The sequence below is a fragment of the Rattus norvegicus genome, chromosome 12 (assembly GCF_036323735.1).
Source record: "Rattus norvegicus strain BN/NHsdMcwi chromosome 12, GRCr8, whole genome shotgun sequence".
In the NCBI taxonomy this organism is placed as follows: domain Eukaryota; kingdom Metazoa; phylum Chordata; class Mammalia; order Rodentia; family Muridae; genus Rattus; species Rattus norvegicus.
The window spans coordinates 20938227-20956681 of NC_086030.1; the positions used below are offsets into that span (position 1 = coordinate 20938227).

At 51.4% G+C, this 18455-nt stretch overlaps 1 protein-coding gene across 3 annotated transcripts in view; it reads right to left on the reverse strand.

Moving 5' to 3' along the window:
• Positions 1 to 2427: 2427 nt before the first annotated feature.
• Positions 2428 to 18455, reverse strand: part of Fam20c (FAM20C, golgi associated secretory pathway kinase) — a 58419-nt gene continuing 42391 nt past the window's right edge. The window contains 6 exon segments of one of the 3 annotated variants that reach the window (NM_001012238.1): positions 2428 to 3372; positions 5054 to 5113; positions 5798 to 5879; positions 6007 to 6116; positions 7133 to 7313; positions 17872 to 17987. In NM_001012238.1, coding sequence (NP_001012238.1) covers positions 3123 to 3372; positions 5054 to 5113; positions 5798 to 5879; positions 6007 to 6116; positions 7133 to 7313; positions 17872 to 17987 — 799 coding nt within the window. In that variant the 3' untranslated portion in view covers positions 2428 to 3122. 3 annotated transcript variants of the gene reach the window in all.

The following is an 18455-nucleotide window of genomic DNA, read 5'->3' on the forward strand; positions in this document are numbered from 1 at the left end:
TTAGCCTACTTTCTGTGGGTGAGACTCCATGAAGCCTAGGAAGGATAGAGGCCAGAGAAAAGCCAGAAGATTGGCCACCATCCCATGAAGCACCTGGACTGTGTTTGACCCTAGGCCACCGCCTAGGTTTTTACGCCAGTCTGAGTACCTATGCTGTTCTACAGTGGGTACAGCAGATGCTAGTGGGTGGAAGACTCTGAGTCCCATGTCCCCTCTCACTGACCTCTTGGCCCTCTCACAGGGAGGGAGGGACGGCATGGACTCCCCGTGAACACCAACACCCCGCACACACTCCCCATCTTTAGCTCAGCATCTGGTCTTGATATCGGCACAGACTTCACTCTCTGTGCTGATGGCTCACAACCGTCCGTTCTCCCCTTTCACTCCGTGGGCCCTGGGGATCGAACTCGGGTTGTCAAGCCTTGGTGGCAAGTACCTTTACCCACTGAGCCACCTCACTGGACTTGTTTTGTTTTTTGAGATGGGGGGGGGGTCTCACTCTAGCCCATGCTGGCCTGGAACTCTTAGCCATCCTTCTGCCTCAGCTCTCCCAGTGCTGGGATCACCAGCGTGAGCTGCCACACCTGGCTTGACCTCTTTTTTTAAGGACCTACGGCCCCGGACTAGGGCCATGTGTGAGAACTCATCGATCCTCTTCTCTTTCATCACGGTCCTGTCCTCAGTCAGTCACACTAGGAGGTGGACATCAACCCATGGATGTAGGACTGTCCTCAATCGCTTCGTCCCTTACAGAATGTCTGCCCTGGGTGATGTGTGTCCGTTTGTAATCCTCACCGGTCTAGTGACTTGATTATCGCTCTCTCTCTGTCGCTTCTACAACCCAGTGATGAAGACATTGCTTCCCAGCCTGGCCTGCCACAGGGCTCTGTGGGCCTGTTAATAGCGAAGGGGCTTGGAAGGATGGGGTTTGGTGGTGAGATGTCCTGTGACCTCTGTGGTCATGGACAGGGCACCCGCACAAGCCAACACTCATGCTCACCTACTAGAAGCCTGCAGTGGAATCAGCACACTGGACAAGGGAGGCTGGCCTCTGCTCTTGGCCAGACTGCTAGATGGTGGGTCTCTGCTTCCTTCTTGAGGCATAGGGTTAATACTGGGCCTTATGCTGAGACAGGAAGGTGGGAGGCAAGATTGGGGCCCCTTGATCACTGTTCTATTCCCCTGGTGGGTCAGTGGTCTCAGGCTATCTGCTGGTAGCTGTGCAGAACGCTCCCTGAGACCAGGTAGGGATTGGAGGGCTAGCTGGTAAGTATCTGGCACTGGGTTTGCCGATCTGCTGGCCTCCTGTATCTTAGCCCCACTTTCTCCCATTAAAGGAGGAAAACAGGGAAGGGAAGATGGGGAAACAGACCAGGAAGTGCTTTCCTATGGGTCTGAGTTCCATTCTCCGATTACACGTAAGGAACCAGGCACAGAGGTGCACATCTGGAATTCCAGTGCTGGGGAGGCAGAGGCAAGAGTATCTCTGAGATTCACAGGCCAACCAGTTAAACCAAATTGGTGAGCTACAGGTTCAGTGAGAGAGCCTGAGTTGAAGAATTAGAAAGAGGGTGGGAGGGGAAGATGCAGGACCTCAACCTCTGGCCTAAACAACACGCGCGTGCACACACACACACACACACACACACACACACACGCACGCATGCACGCATGCGCACACACGCATATACACACACACAGGCACACACACACTCACACACCATATATAGATATACCCATATATACAATAAGCAGACTGTGTACTATTGTGTCTGAGAACATCAGGGACTTAATTGTTGGGTTCTAGTGTCGTTGTGAATTACTGCTGAGCCCTCATCCCCTACTAGGGGAGTGGCATGTGAACAAGCCACAGTGTGACAGCTGGGAATGCCTGGAATAGGGGCAGGCCATCGTTTGTCATTCTTCTGACTCAGGAGTGCACAGGTGCATAGTAGGTCCTCCTAACTGTCCTCTCCTGGACAAGGCCTGGCCCCTGCCCAGCATGGCAGCAGCTTACAGGAAGGAGTTGGATCCACCTTCCAGCAGAGGGGATCTGAGCTCTGGGGCCAGTGGTGCAGTGGCTTGTAGCTCTCATGGGCCCCTGGGCAACCCCTTCTATGGTTCTTGCTCAGGTACGTCGTGGCCCTATGTAGGACTGTGTGGATCCCACCCTTGCAGGACCTCCTCCATGGGCCCAAAGCTTTGCAGGAGTGGGGCAAGACATGGCTGACCTCCAGTCTTCTCCCTTGACCTGTTCCTTTGGGGCATACACCTTGCTAGCCTACTTATCTGTTGGATGCTGAGCAGGCTGAAGACCCACATCAAATAGATACTGTATGATCAGAGCTTAGCCACATTCGGGGGCTGTCTGGGGGGACAACTGTGTCGAGGAGTGAGTTCCCACCCGAGAGCCATGGCACACGCCTGCACGCTTGCTGTACTTTATTGCACCGTTACCTCACTGCAAACTACTCCACAAAAAGGTCCCAAGGCTAGCCTGCTGTCCTGGCGCCATGGGCTTTGTGTAGTGTCTTGACACCCACTGTCCAGAGCTCAGCACAGGGCAGGCGGTGCCCACCACCAACTAGTAAGGCCTGACTGCTGTGTAGCAGCCGACAATGGATAGCTGGTCATTAGCATCCAAAACCCACTCTTGGGTGCCCATCTGCTCCGACACAGGCCGTGATGCCCATCACAGCCTCCCCTCTCGAGAGCTCTCCGGCCTTTGAGAGAGGCCAGGATCGGGGGGAGCAGAAAGTGGATTGTGATTGAGGGCCAGAGTGTGATCACATCACAGAGGGTCCTTGAAGTGGCCCGGAGGTGATCTCTGGTCTGCTGGGTGGTTCTTCATTGACAGGAGTGTGAGCCTTTTGTTAAATACAAAATAGTGAGTTAAAGGTCCCTCCCTATGGGAAGGACGGAGCGCTGGCCACTCTGCTGCATGTTCTGAATGCTGGTTTCTGCTGGAACCGGAGGCCCATACATCCCTATCAGAGCCATGAGGGAGACCCCATGCTCCCTACTGCAGGTCACCCTATGGGGGGTGACCAATCCCGTCCGAATTCACTGAATTCACAGGTGGATAGGCTCTGTGCTCCTCCTTCCTCGGGGCAGCGTGGTCACTACCTCTCTGTGGAGGCTCTGTGCTCAGTGGCTAGGTCGTCCTCCACCACACTGCTCACACCATCCTTCTCCACACAGTCTCGCACAGCCTGCAGCACTATGCGCAGCCGCCGGTCCAGGGCCTCCAGGTGCAGCTGGTAGAGCACGGGTGCCACCTTGTCATGCTGCAGGGACTCGGCCATCAGCAGGCTCAGTTTGTACTCCTCTTTGGCCAGCAGCTGCAGCCGCAGGTAGGTGGACCTCCTGATCCTGCAGAGAGAGCAGGGTGTCACTACTGGGAAGGAAAGAGAGTAGGAGCGCTGGAGAGAGAGGAGACATATTGCTGGAGATAGATAGATAGATAGATAGATAGATAGATAGATAGATAGATGGATGGATGGATGGATGGATGGATGGATGGATGGGATAGATAGATAGATAGATAGATAGATAGATAGATAGATAGATAGATAGATAGATAGATAGATAGATAGATAGATAGACGGATGGACGGATGGACGGATGGACAGATAGACAGACGGATGGATGGATGGATGGATAGATAGATAGATAGATGGATGGATGGATGGATGGATGGATGGACGGACGGATGGACGGATGGATGGATGGGATAGATAGATAGACGGATGGGCGGATGGACAGATGGACGGATGGATAGATAGATAGATAGATAGATAGATAGATGGACGGACGGATGGACGGATAGATGGATGGATGGATGGATGGATGGATAAATGGATGGATGGATGGATGATGGATGGATAGATAAATGGATGGATGGACGGATGGACGGATGGACGGACGGATGGATGGGATAGATAGATAGATAGATAGATAGATAGATAGATAGATAGATAGATAGATGGATGGATGGGCGGATGGACAGATGGATGGATGGATGGATAGATAGATAGATAGATGGATGGATGGACGGACAGATGGATGGACGGATAGACGGATGGATGGATGGATGGATAAATGGATGGATGGATGGATGATGGATGGATAGATAGATGGATGGATGGGTGGATGGATGGATGGATGGATGGATGGATGGATAGACAGATGGATAGATGGGCAGACAGACAGACAGAGGGACATATGGACAGATAGACAGACAGACAGACAGACAGACAGACAGACAGATAGGGGTGTAGAGAAAGACATGAACAGAATCAGAGAGATAAACAGAGGGGACAGACAAAGAGACAAGAGGCCCGAGCCACCAGGCCTCGTTCTGTGACATGGAGATGGGTCATTCTAGACCAGTGGTTCTCAACCTTCCTAATGCTGTAGCTGCTTCAGTACAGTCCCTCATGCTGTGGTGACTTCCACAACCATAAAATTATTTTCACTGCTACTTCATAATTGCCACTTTGCTGTTATGAATCAGAATGCAAATATATGATGTGCAACCTCTACGGAAGGCTCATTTGACCCCAGAGGGGTCGTGACCCACAGGTTAAGAAACCATCATTCTAGACTACAATCCTATCCAGAAAGACGCGTGGCAAGATGGGCACCCATGTCCCGAGGGCAGACCCAAGACTATGCTGACTGCTCTCCTAGAGACTGTCCCTCCTCACCTGGCCAGGTGCATTCTGTGTCTTCCAAGGGAGATAACTCATTTGTTTTGGAAATCTATGTCCAGCCGCTGGGGATGGGGGGAGGGTGGGTATTGTGGGTGTATCTTGAAGCCATGGCCAGGAGAGAGGGACCCTATCTGAACTTACAGCCTGTTTTGGGTCTTGGGTCCTTACAGGTGGGAGGTGCCCCGGTGAGGCTTAGGGAGCAGGGGTCAGGAAGAGGCCTGGGCAGTGAAGTGGTGTGGGCTTGGTCTGTGGATCCTTGTGTACTGGTGCTCCAGTGGGTGGGAGCAGGCCTGGCTGCCGCGAGGGCTGTGAGAGACCATGCAAGGCTTGGCACGTACCTGCAGCACTGGTGAAGAGGTGCTAGAATGGAAAGCTCATCGTGTGAGTACTTCCCAAACCTGCGGGATGAAGGAAGAGTGGTCAGGACCCTAGCAGCTGGAAAGCCTGGCTGGGCCCAGGGCCCTCAGGGTCCCACCTCCCAGTACTGCCGTGCCATAGGACCATGGCAATCTCATAGGTTCATCAATATTGACACTGACCCTGGCCATGCTCAGCACTGGCAGTATTGGGCTATTTTTTGTTTTGTTTTGTTTTAAAGATTTACTTATTTTATATATTGAGTATACTGTCGCTGTCTTCAGACACAGCAGAAGAGAGCATCAGATCGCATTACAGATGGTTGGAGCCATCATGTGGTTGCTGGGATTTGAACTCAGGACCTCTGGAAGAGCAGTCAGTGCTCTTAACCACTGAGCCACCACTCATTGTTTTCTTTTTATTGGAAGGGATTCTGCTTTGTTAAGCAGAGGTTAATGGCCTCTTTCAGGCAGAACTGACTGCTTGTTGGCCTTCCTCATCAAGCAGTGGGCCCTTTGGCCTCAGTTTCCCCAGGGTTATAGGAAGGTATGATAGGGAGTCTCCACCTCCCCACTGATGCACGCCCTGATGTGCTCTAGGCCCCACCTCTCAGGGGATCCCCCTGTCCCAGTGACTGCTTCTCAGGCTAAGCTAGTCCCCCCCATAGGTGAGGATGGCTAGAACCCCAGGGTCTCCCAGGGTCTCCCAGGGCACAGAAGACCCACCCACGCCCGTTGTCCAAGTGTATGATGAAGGTCTCATTCCCGAACTTCTCAAAGGTCTCGTAGTGATGCCGATCCATGTTCCCTGCAGGGACAAGCACGGACAGCTGCTCAGAGGCCTCTGCCCCTCCTCAGCTGAGGGTCACCATGCGGTGCCCCCAGTCAAAGGTGTTTAGGCATTCCTGGTAGCCAGCACGCCCTGCAGGACGTACCCATGAGGAAGTCAAAGACAGTCATGTCCATGATGTCCAGGATGCGGTGACCACTGTCGTAGGGTGGAGTCTGCTTCACCTCCTCACAGTAATCGGGGTCCACTTCCCACCTGTGGGGGTAGGGGGAGAAGGGGACACAGTGGGAAACCAAGAATGAGGGCCTCTCCTCTGAGTGAAGAGAGAGGTCAAGGCTAGATTATTTGGTGCTGCCTGGCTCAGTAGAGCACGGGGCCAGTAGGCTCACATTTTGTAAGGAGGGTTAGCAAAGGGGATGTCTGTCTTCAGGGACACACATTAGGACAGGCTGAATTAATAGGAATAGAGGCCTGGGAGGTGACGAGCTATTCTTCTTGCCCTAGATGGGTCCAGGGCTCTGTGTGTGTGTGTGTGTGTGTGTGTGTGTGTGTGTGTGTGTTTTCTAGCACCTGACAGGCAGTGGGTGGGGGAGGTTGTGTTTTAAGGAATACCAGTATGGGCTGGAGAGATGGCTCAGCGGTTAAGAGCACTGACTATTCTTCCAGAGGTCTTGAGTTCAATTCCCAGCAACCACATGGTGGCTCACAACCATCTGTAAAGAGATCCGATGCCCTCTTCTGGTGTATCTGAAGACAGCTACAGTGTACTTATATATAATACATGAATAAATCTTAAAAACAAAAAAGGAATACCAGTATCAGCTAGCACCTCTTCTACATCTTAGGAGCCCCATGGTGGCTAATATTGTCAACGTGACTGGATTTAGAATCATCCTGGAAACACACCTCCAGGTGTGTGTGGGAGAATGTTTCCAGAGAGGTTTAACTGTTGAAGCAAAGACTGACTCTGAATGTGTATGTGCGGCACCATTCCCTAGGCTGGGGTCCTGGGTTGAATAAAACAGGGAAAGTGAGCTCATCTCTCTCTGCTTCCTGGTCGTAACCAGCTACCCTCATGCTTCTGTCGCCATGCCTCCCTTATGAGGAAGGACTGTCAGCAACAGTAACAAGACATACCATTGCCACCATCTCACAGTGGCACAAGTGCACTGTTCTTGCTACCTCTTTTGACTCTGAGGCGTGGACTGCTGACTGCCACTACAGGCCCAATGTCCTTGGCTGGCTCATTAAGTCCCGGGTGCCTGACTCACTCTGCCTTCTTTCGCTTGTGGTAGGAACGACGCCAGGGGTTCCGCCATGTCTTCCTCTTGGCCAGTGAAAGGTCAGGAAGGAATGCCGCCAGGGATCCTTCTATCTGGTCAGGCTTCCCACACAGGGCATGCTCAGTGGAACAATAGTAGGAACACTCCCCATAGAAGCAGATGTTGTTGGCTGGAGAAGGATAGATCCAGTCAGTGGCCATCACCCCTAGCAATGCCCACAGTACGGCTCCAGGGCCACCACACGCCATGACCTCTTATCCCATACCCTGGAAGTCTACGGACAGAACTCCAGCCACAGGGAGTCAAAGTCAGATCCTGTCAAAGTGAGAGCTCCTTCCTGCTTACACTCTGGTCTCCTAAGATCGATTCAGGCTCCCGAGAGTGGAGAAAATGCCAACCATTCACCAGAAGTTCTAGTATTTACCTGCAAAGAGCACTTACAGCCCAGCCCCCAAAGGAGCCACTTACATGGGTGGGCAAAGCAACAGACAGGCAAAGCCATGAGCAGATAAGTTTCCAAAAAAAAAAAAAAAGTGAATGGGATCTGGATCAATAGACCAATGGCAAAGACCATCAGAACCATGAGGATCTGAGTTCCATGTAAAGAGTTCCTGTAAAAAGCTGAGTATGACAGGCTCACAATCCCCATGTTGGGAGGTGAGACAAGAGGACCCTGTGGCTCACTGCTGGCCAACGTGGCCTAGTTGGTGAATTCTAGGTAGAAGTGAGAGACCCTATCTCAAAAAGAAGAGAAGAAAAAGTAGATGGTGCCTAAAGAAGGACCCCTAAAGTTGACCTCTGGCCTACACACATGTGAACACATATGAACATGTACACACACACACACACAGACACATACACAGACACACACAGACACATAGACACACAGAGACACACACACAGACACACACACAGATACACACACAGTCACACACACAGACACACAGACACAGATACACACACAGTCACACACACAGACACACACACAGACACACACACAGATACACACATAGACACACACACAGATACATACACAGACACACACACAGATACACACACAGACACACACAGTCACACACACACAGACACACACACAGACACACAGACACATACACAGACACACACAGACACATAGACACACAGAGACACACACAGAGACACACACACAGACACACACACAGATACACACACAGTCACACACAGTCACACACACAGACACACACACAGACACACACAGACACACACACAGATACACACATAGACACACACAGATACACACACAGACACACACACAGATACACACACAGTCACACACACAGACACACAGACACAGATACACACACAGTCACACACACAGACACACACACAGACACACACACAGACACACACACAGATACACACATAGACACACACAGACACACACACAGATACACACACAGTCACACACACAGATACACACATACACAGATACACACACAGTCACACACACAGACACATACACACAGACACACACAGACACACATACACAGATACACACATAGTCACACACACACAGACACACACAGACACACATACACAGATACACACATAGTCACACACACACAGACACACACAGACACACATACACAGATACACACACAGTCACACACACAGAGAGAGAGAGACACACACACAGACATACACACACACACACACGCACACACACGCACACACACACGCACACCACAGTCATAAAGCTCAAGGCAACACATTCAGTATCTCTTTCATCTGGGAAATTCATACCAAACCCTCAGTAAGAAACCATCTCACACCCTTTTGGATGGTTGTGACTAAAGAGCCATTTGGTGACATGTGTCAAGGAGGTACAGAGCCATAGGACACCAGCAGGATCATCAAATGAGGAAGACACTTGGAAGACAGCCTGGTGGCTCTCAGGAGAGTACACACAGGGTTGGCTCTGACCCGACTGCTCCAGCTTGGGTTCACAGCACATAAGATATGTGGAAACGTCTCCATGTACCAGCCTTTGTGACTCACAAAGGAAAGAGGCCACCGAAACACTGCCCGCCACCACCAGAGAAAGGAAACAGTTCTCTTTCTTTTCCTGTTTTTGAAAAAGGGTTTCGGGTAGTCCAGGCTGGTGTCAAATTTACTATGTAGATGATGAACTTGGATGTGTGTGTGTGTGTGTGTGGTTGTGTGTGTGTGTGTTGTGTGTGTGGTTGTGTGGTTGTGTGGTTGTGTGTGTGCCCGCGCCTGTGCATTTGTGCATGGGCATGCAAGTGTATACATCTGTGGGGGAGCACAAAGGACAGTCTCAGATGCCATTCCTCAAATACTGTCCACCTTGTTTTGGAGACAGGGTCTCTCTCTTGCCTGATACTTGCCAAGCAGGCTAGCCTGACTGGCTAGCAAGCACGAGGGAGCCCCCATCTCCCCTTCTTTATAACTATTATCACAAATGTGTGGACACACAGCTTTAATTTACTTTTTAAACAGGAGTCTGGGGATCGAGCTGGAGTCCTTGGGCTCGCAAGGCAAGCACTTTACTGATTGAGCTACTCCCCAGTCTCTGACCCTGAACTCCTGCCTTGACTCCTAAGTGCCAGGATGGCAGGGGTGCATTGCCATGCCTGATTTATGAGCACATGTGGGGAGGGAACTCTGGCTTGGCTGGGGCTTGGTAAGCAGTCTCCCGACTAAGCCACCTCCCCATTGACTGTGTGTGCTTGTAACTCCAACGCTGGGGATGTTCAGACAGGAAGATCCCTGGAGCTGGGTGGACAGGCAGTCTAGCCCAACCGGGAAGTTCTAGGTTTAATGAGAGATACTGATCTGAAAAAAAAAAAAAAAAAAGGTAAGATGGAGAGTTGAGGAAGACATGTGATGTCAAGCTCTGGATTACACACACACACACACACACACACACACACACACACACTAAAAAGTAAATAAAGATAACATAAAGCAAAGCTCTTCAAAGCACACCTAGGTCATACAGCCTCCGGAGGAGGCGGCGGCTGGGGAACTGTCTGGAAGGGGCAGGGGTAGGAGAGGGCATGCATTTTCTACAGTCCCTGACACACCCGTGGGCATACAAGTCCCGGCTAGCCAGGCTCATGCCTTTGCTTTCCCCCTTCCCTTCTTGGCTCCCTCCCACCCCCCCCACCCCTGCCCCAGTTGTTGCTGGGGTAATTAGGGTGGGAAAGATCAAAGGGAGACCAGCCCACTGCAGCCCCAGGTGCTTCACTCCTTCACCTCTGCCTAGGACAGAAAAGCATCGGAAGGCCAGGGAATAGCACAGTCTCCAGAAGGGAAATTCCTATCCAGTCGCTTGTTGGCCAGAACCATGAAATTGGATGCCTCTGTTAGCCTGCTGGCCCTACCTAAGCTGAGCTCAGAGCTTGCCATGCTGCGAGAGGAAAGGAAACCCGTTTCTGCTCCATACAACTCGGTTTCACAGAGGCACCTAGAGTGGGCGGGAGGTTCTGAAAGCTGTGTCTCCAGAGGTGGAGCCCATACACCTCTGTGCTCAATGGCCTCACCTGTGCTGCAGGGCTAAGAATTATACAAGGCGACCTTAGGGGCAAAGCTGAGGTGGCCTCGTACCTGGAGTTGAATGAGCGCCTTTTGAGACATATTAACAAAGGCAGAGCTGTGGAAGGCTGTACTCTCTCAGGTCAGAGAGCCTGCTGGGGCAGCGGGTGTCCTGCTTCCCAGGCCAGGTCTCCATCATGAGCTAACACATGGCTACTTCGTGGATCCTACGCCCTGGCTGGAGAGGCCATAGTATCCAAGACAGGCCTGTCCTCCTACCAGGGTCAACTCAGCAGAAACGGAGTTCCCACGGCGGGGGGGTGGGGACATGTGCCCCGGAACATGGGCAGCCGCGTCGCACAAAGGCTGCAGACATACTGACTGTCACTCGGGTGTTACTCCTTCCACATGGAACCTACTTCCTCCTCGAAGGGCATTTGGGCTGCGCACTGTTGGGACAGACAGTCCCATGGCTGCCTGCCAGAGCCAGACAACAAGGGAGTAAAGAAAAAGGTGACTGAGTGAGGGACAAAACTAATCTATGTTGCGAGATGCCAAGGCCAGGGTGGGGGACCTGTGGCCACGAAGGCACAAATGCTTTGCAGAAGCAAACAGGGTGGGCAGAGATGACATATCAGACATATCAGCAGAAACAGAGGCAGCAGCCGGGCGCTGGTGGCACACACCTTTAATCCTAGCACTCCAGAGGCGGAGGCAGGCGGGTCTCTGTGAGTTTGAGGTCAGCCTGGTTTATAGAGTAAATTTCAAGACAGCACAGAGACAGCAAAAAACGCGTTCCTTAGAGCTAGGGGGCTTCAGCTGGCCTCTCAGCTGTGTGCTGTGTGCTGGGGCGGCTATCTGCCCTGTCTGAACTTTGTTTCCCAGTAGTTATACCGCATTCTGGATGGAGTTGAAGGTTCTGAGTCAAGCTTACAGAAGGCCCATTTGAGGCCTGCCCCACCTGGAAGGGAGGGCCACGCTCCTCCCTGACTGACCCAGAGCAGAGCTGCTCACAAGTAGAAGGGTGTCTGCCGTGTGATCAAAGGCTTCTTCCAGCTGCACTTAACTCCCAGAAGCGGCAATGGCAGTTTTGGCAGCGGAAGGATCTAGAAGTGCAAGCAAAGCAGAAACGGGGACTCTAAACAGACCTGGCTTTCTAAAGTAAGATCAAAGCTGCCTGCAGGGTCCTGTGCTTCAGAGGAATGCAGACATCTGGAAGGTTCTTGGAAGAAACTGGCTGACAGGGCAGAGTGGTCTGGCAGGGACAGCTAGGTGGAGGTGAGCGTGTTTAGGAGTGGCCAGTGTCATGTCAAGAGGGAACCATCCGGGCCAGATGAACCACCTTAGGGGGCCCCTGACAGCCAAGGAAGATTCTTGGGGTCCACAGGAGGTAACCATTATCTAGTAACTGACTGGGAGCCTCACCATGAACGGCAGAGTGGGAGTTGTGGGCTAGCTGATGGGAGCAGCAGCTGCACGGGGACATGGGGAGAAGGTGACATGGCAATGGCGGATACCCAGTATGGGAAGTCTATGGGCTGGGCGGGACAATCATCTGGGGGTCCCCGCTGAGGCTGGCAGGGAGCCCGCACCAACAAAAGATGCGTCTCATCTCCTCGGATGAGCGTTTAGCTCCACCTCTGGTTTATTAAAAATGAACAGGGCCTCAGGAGCCTGAGTGAGATCCCTAGATCTGGGCACGGTGGCTCACGCCTGTAATGCCAGCTTCAGGGAAGGTGGAAACTGTCGGATTCCCTGGGCTTTATGGCCAGCCAGCCTAGTTGAAGCTGGAAGCTCCAGGTTCAGTGAGGGATCCTGCCTCAAAAAAAAAAAAAAAAAAATCCAAGGATGAGAGCGATCGAAGGGAAGACACCTGGCTCTGACCAATGGGCTCCAAGAGCAACTGCTTGTGGATGTTCATGGGCAAAAGAAACAAATAAACAAACAAAAAAATCAAATCAAATCAAACCAAACGAAATCCAGAATCCTTCACTGCTTCAAAATGAATCAGCCCACGACACATTGACTCTGCACTGGATGACCTCAGTGGTTTCTGTCTCAGAAGCCCGCATCTATGACTGCCACTTCAACTCCACAGACCCGCATGAGATGTCTATCTACCGTCCCTCAGCGGGGGGTCTGGGGGCCTTAGGCTACAGAAAACCTAGTCCAGTGACTTCCGGACTTGCTTCTGCCTGTCCTGGTTCCTCGGATTCATGTTGGGGCATCTCCTCAACTATATCCATCCAGTGGCACCGGCAGGTAAGAACTGACCTGGATGTGGAATGCCACGGCTGACACATCATCTCCAGGGATACAGGACTGACTCTGAGGATGTTCGAAGTGACACGGGCAAATCCTGAGGTCACAGTGCCGAGGTCACAGAACCAAAGCTAAGAGGCCATCTGTGGGTCCCCAAATGGACCAAAGCAGAGAGAGTACAGTGACCCAGGCGGGACAGCTGGCAGCATAGGCTGGCAAGGGCAGGAGGCTGAGGGTCCTGTCCTGGTGACAGAGGGAATTACTACACAGATGTCTGGATTTAGAGCACTGAGCTTGGTAGGTGACATCTTAAATACAATCTGGGGAGCCAGGGAGGTAGCAAGTAGAGCAGTTGCTGGGGAAGCATGAATATCTGAGCTCCATTCTCAGACCCACATTAAGGAGGAAGAGGAGGAGGAGGAGGAGGAGGAGGAGGAAGAGGAGGAGGAAGAGGAGGAGGAAGAAGAAGAGGAGAAAGAGGAGGAGAAGGAAGAAGAGGAGGAGGAGGAGGAAGAGGAGGAGGAAGAGGAGGAGGAAAAGGAGGAGGAAGAAGAAGAGGAGGAGGAAGAGGAAGAGGAGGAGGAAGAAGAGGAGGAGGAAGAAGAGGAGGAGGAAGAAAAAGAAGAAGGAGAAGAAGAAAGCTGGGTGTGGTGGTGGTGGTGCACACTTGTCCTGGCATTGGGGAATAGAAATGGGAGATTCTCTGGACCCACTCAGTGAGCTCCAGGTCAGGGAGAGACCTTATATATATCAAGGTTAAAGGCTCCTGAAGAATGGTAGCCACAGCTGACTTCTGCACACATACCCATGAGCCCACATGTGCACAGACCCTCTCACATACCCTCACATACCTGCAAACGAGCAATTGTACACGCAGAACACTATTTGACGCCTTCCTCACAGACCCATCCAGGGAAGCAGGAGAGGCTAGCAAAGTGCTTGGAACGGCTGAACAGAGATAGGCAGAGATAAGGCAGTCTGGGCAGAGATACGGACATCGATTGTCAGGAGTTGGAGTGCTGTCCCTCTGTGTCCCCAGCTGTGGACTTCCGATGGCTGTCCTACCATCCACATGCTATCTGAGAGCTCCGGTGGGGCAGCGGCTGTGTTACCTGGCCCCACAACTGTCGCTAGCCTGAGTGCTGAGCCTGCAGCTCTGCTCTGAGGGGGTGGCCAAGGTGAGTGACATCATCCAGCCTCTGTGTCCTTGGAAGAGATTGTTCTCAGCAGTGACTGAGTGGCTGGCATTTAGACCCCTGTCTGACCTGCTCAGGGTCATCTTTATTTCCTGTCCTCACCCGAGACAATGCACACTGAGTACTTGCTGGGTCTGAGAAACCACAGCCCAGCCAAGCCCAACAGTGGTGCCTCTGAGAATAGGCATCACTTTAAAAATCACTTTAAAGGTTGCAACTGGGCCTGGGGAGATGATTTGGCCAGTAAGGGCTTTGTCACATAAGATGGGAACTTGAGCCCATCCTCTGAACCCACAGAAGAAAGCTGAACATGGTGGTATGTGCTTGTAATCCCAGAGCTGGGTACTGGATAAAAGGGTTCCTGGGCTCACTGGCTAGCCAGCCTAATGTGATCAGTGAGCCCCTGAGAGACCCTGATTCAAAAACGCAAGGTGGCCATCACCTGAGGTAGGAGACCTAAGGGTGTTCCCTGGTCTCCAGAAATATGCACGTTCGCACCTGCAAATGGGTTAAGTGCACAGGAATGTGAAGGAGTCGCACCCACAAGAATGCGTGCACACACCAATGTGAACAAGTGCATACAAAACAGGAGCAAGTGCACACACCCGTGTGAGTGAGTACACACATCCACATACATAAAAATGAATGCATACCAATCTGAGTAGACACACACGTTGGATCAAACGGCGCAGCGAAAGACAAGAAGCCGTGAGGTCTCCAAGCACAGCCAGGCTGCAGCTCAGCCAAGGTACCTAAGAGGTATTCACAACCTGGGGTGTATGGCGGTTCGTCCCTGCGGGCGTGGAAGGAACTGGGGTCGGATGGCAGAGATGCTAAGACCCGAGGCTGCAGCAATGAGTGGTCATCAGGGTCAGTCCTTATGGTTGAGGCAGGCAGGGGACAAGATGAGACCATTAGCAGAAACCCAAGGGGACCCAGGTTGAGATAAGCTTCAGCTCTTTGAATGAATGTTCTGTTTGCAGCACAGGGTGTCTGGTGGGCCCAGGCGATGATGAGCAATGTGCTTCTGGTACAGCCAACCCCAGCGACTCTCCACCCAGGACTGTCCAGCTCTAGATAGATGGTCTCAAGGGGCTAAGCGCCATGATCCAAGGAAAGATAAATTTGTGTCTCCACTACTGAAGAAATTCTATTTTGGGCATGCATGGTGTGTGTGTGTGTGTGTGTGTGTGTGTGTGTGTGTGTGTGTGTGTTTGTGTATGTGTATGTGGTATAAGTGTGTGTGTGTGTGTGTGTGTGTGTGTGTGTGTGTGTATGTACATGCACGTGGGTGCACAGAGGCCAGAAAAGGGATTGGGTGCCCTGTTCAAGCCATTATACCCTTAGACAAATTTTTCACTGTATCTTATCCCAGATTAAGTGACCCGCCTGTCTCCATTTCGTATAGCACTGAAGTTACAAGCATGTGAGGGTCCATGCCCTGTCTTTATGTGGGTGCTGGGGGGGAGGGATTTGAACTCATAGCCCCATGCTTCTGAGCTAGGCATTCTTACCTGCTGAGCCAGCTCCCCAGCTGCTCTATTTCCTCTTATCAATGGAATCTAAGACGGTGGATGGTGGGAAGTAGAGCTTCAGCAAGGCGTGGGTTCCTGGCCTCAATTCTGGCACATTTATGAATACAGCTAGAAAAAGAACCTGAGTGCTGATCTGCAGAGGCGACAAGCTAGAGCTTTTAGGTCGGCTTTTGTGAGCCACCCAGACTGAAGATAAAGCTAATGAAGGCCTTAATTGGATGTATCTGCGGGAACTGCAGGGGTGTGAGGCACCGGAGTGCCCAGCCTGCCTGCACTATCAGGAGAGTGTGGCTCCCGGGGGGCAGCTGCTTTGCACTCCCTCGCCTCCATCCCAACACTTCATTCTTCTTTGTAGGATGTCTATGGGACTTCTGGCAAGTTCCAAATGCGTAATGCAGAATATATAGTACACTACAGGCTGGGGAGGTAGCCCACTTGGTGGAGTGCTTGCCTAGCATGAATGAAGCCCAAGTTTCCATCCTCAGCACTGCGGAAAACAAAATAAAAGAACAAACAGACAGACAGACAGACAAAAATAGATGTGTTTCAAACCGGGTCATGCCAGCACTTGGGAGATGAAAGCAGGAAGATCAGGATCTTCGAGACATCCTTGGCTACTTAGAGAGTTTCAGGCTAGCCTGGGCCACATGAGACCCAATCTCAAAAGCACGTGACATGGCTCACTGGACAAAGTGCGGAACATGAGGACCAGAGTTCTGAGCTCCAGGAAAAGTTGGGCTGCTGTGGCAGCCATCTGTAGCCTTAGTAGCCAGAAGGCAGAGACAGGGACTTTTAGGGTAAGCTGGTTAGTTGGGATAGTAGGGATTGGTGAGGTTTTGGTTCAGAAAGAAACCTTGGCTCAGTAATAGTGGAGATGAACTGAGGAATGTATCTGAGGTCAACTTTGTATGTGCATGCACACACACAGACACACAGACACACACACACAGCAGCACAACCATATACACCATATACACACTATACACACACCCCATATACCTACATAACACACACATACACATATGTATATACCCCCACACCCACACTATACCACCTTACACATATATGCCACACACACACAAACACACACACACACACAAGCATAAACAACAACAAACAATAATATCATAGGTACGAGGTGCATGCCAGAAGCTGAGAGGGCATCAGAGAGACCTGAAATAAACAGCCTGTCACAGGTCCAGACCACAGGAAAACTCAGAGAGCAGATATGTCAACCGAGCCTGTGGCAGCATGGTTAGCAGGCCCACTGAGATAAGTATGACACGACTTGGTTTCTGTGTGCTCAAGGGACCCACAGTCTGAAGTCTGAAGTCTCACCAGTGTGAATACCTCAGCCACATAACACACAATCTCCCTGAAAAGCAGGGTATCCAGTGGTGACCTTCAAGGCACCAGAGATCTATAGCCAGCTGCTTTGCCCTCAGAGAAGGACAACTGGCCACATCTCCAGGCGACAGTCTCACTGGCTGATCTAGAAAGGTTTGGGAGAGCAGGGCTCTGGTGGCCAGGCTACCAGAGGCTTCTGAGAGAGGCTGGAGTTAAAAATATACAGCAGGCCAGATGTAGTGGTTGAGTCCCGTCAACAAGTACTTTGGTGGCTGGGGCAAGAGGATCCTGAGTTCAAGACCTGCCTGGGCTACACAGCAAGACTGTCTCAAACAAATCAACAGCTACCTGTGATGTCTAACACTGGTAATCCTAGCACTTAAGATGCTAAGGCAGGAAAATGGAGAGTTGGGACCATTCTGGTATACATAATGAGTTCCAGGCCAGCCTAGACTATCGAATGAGACCCTCTGTCCCCCTTCCCAAACCCAATCCAACTCAAACCAACCAAAGAGCTTAACAACAAAGATCCCAGCCAATCAATTAATAAATTAATTAACTTAAATGCACATTTTAGAGCACAGTGGAAACCCCTCTGTGTGAGCACAGGAAGGTGTAACTAAGAGACCATATGACTGCAGATCGGCACATATACATGTCACACACAGAAGACTGTGCACTCTTCAACTATTAGCCAAGTAAACCCTTTCTTCCTTAGGGTGCTTCTGTCAGGATATTTTTATCTGAGCAACAGGAAGAGTAATCTAATCTCTAAGTTTTTTAGAGAAGACCAAGGCCAGCACGTGACCTAAGTCACGCGAGTTCCCCATCCAATCCCACCCCCAGCTACCTGGAGACACAAAGAAGGTTCTCCATAGCTTCTTGTCCCTCGTGACATCCCGGATCTCCTTGGTCATGTTGATCATCCTGCCGGCCACTGGAGGCACTCTGCGGAAATCCAGGATCCTGGGAAGAAAGGGTGGGGGAAGGGTTCATTATTCTTGAGGCTGGTCCTCGCGGCGGTCTGGAGCAGCCAGCTTCTCCACCATTACCCTTCAGTTTTCTGCCACACAAGGTTCTCAGGATCAGCGCAGCCCAGAACCATCAGTGCCAGCAAAGTGTGCAACCCTAGAAGGATTGACGCCTCTGTGCGTCATGCACTGACTCTGGCCCCACCAGGCAACTCGATAAATAAGATGTGCCCCCATTCTAGGGCTAAATTTAAAAGGAAATTAAATTAAATTACCCACTCTTAATGGGGCTTTTTCTGCACACATTGCCGCTTGCTTAATTAAATGGAGATGCCCAATTCTAGCTTTTTCCTGCTGACACAGGACGTAGAGATGAGCTGTCCTTGGTGGAGGAATAGATAGACCACGTTCCTGTGGTAAGGGGCCCCAGTGGCTTCGTAAGACAGCCACAGCCAGAATCCTG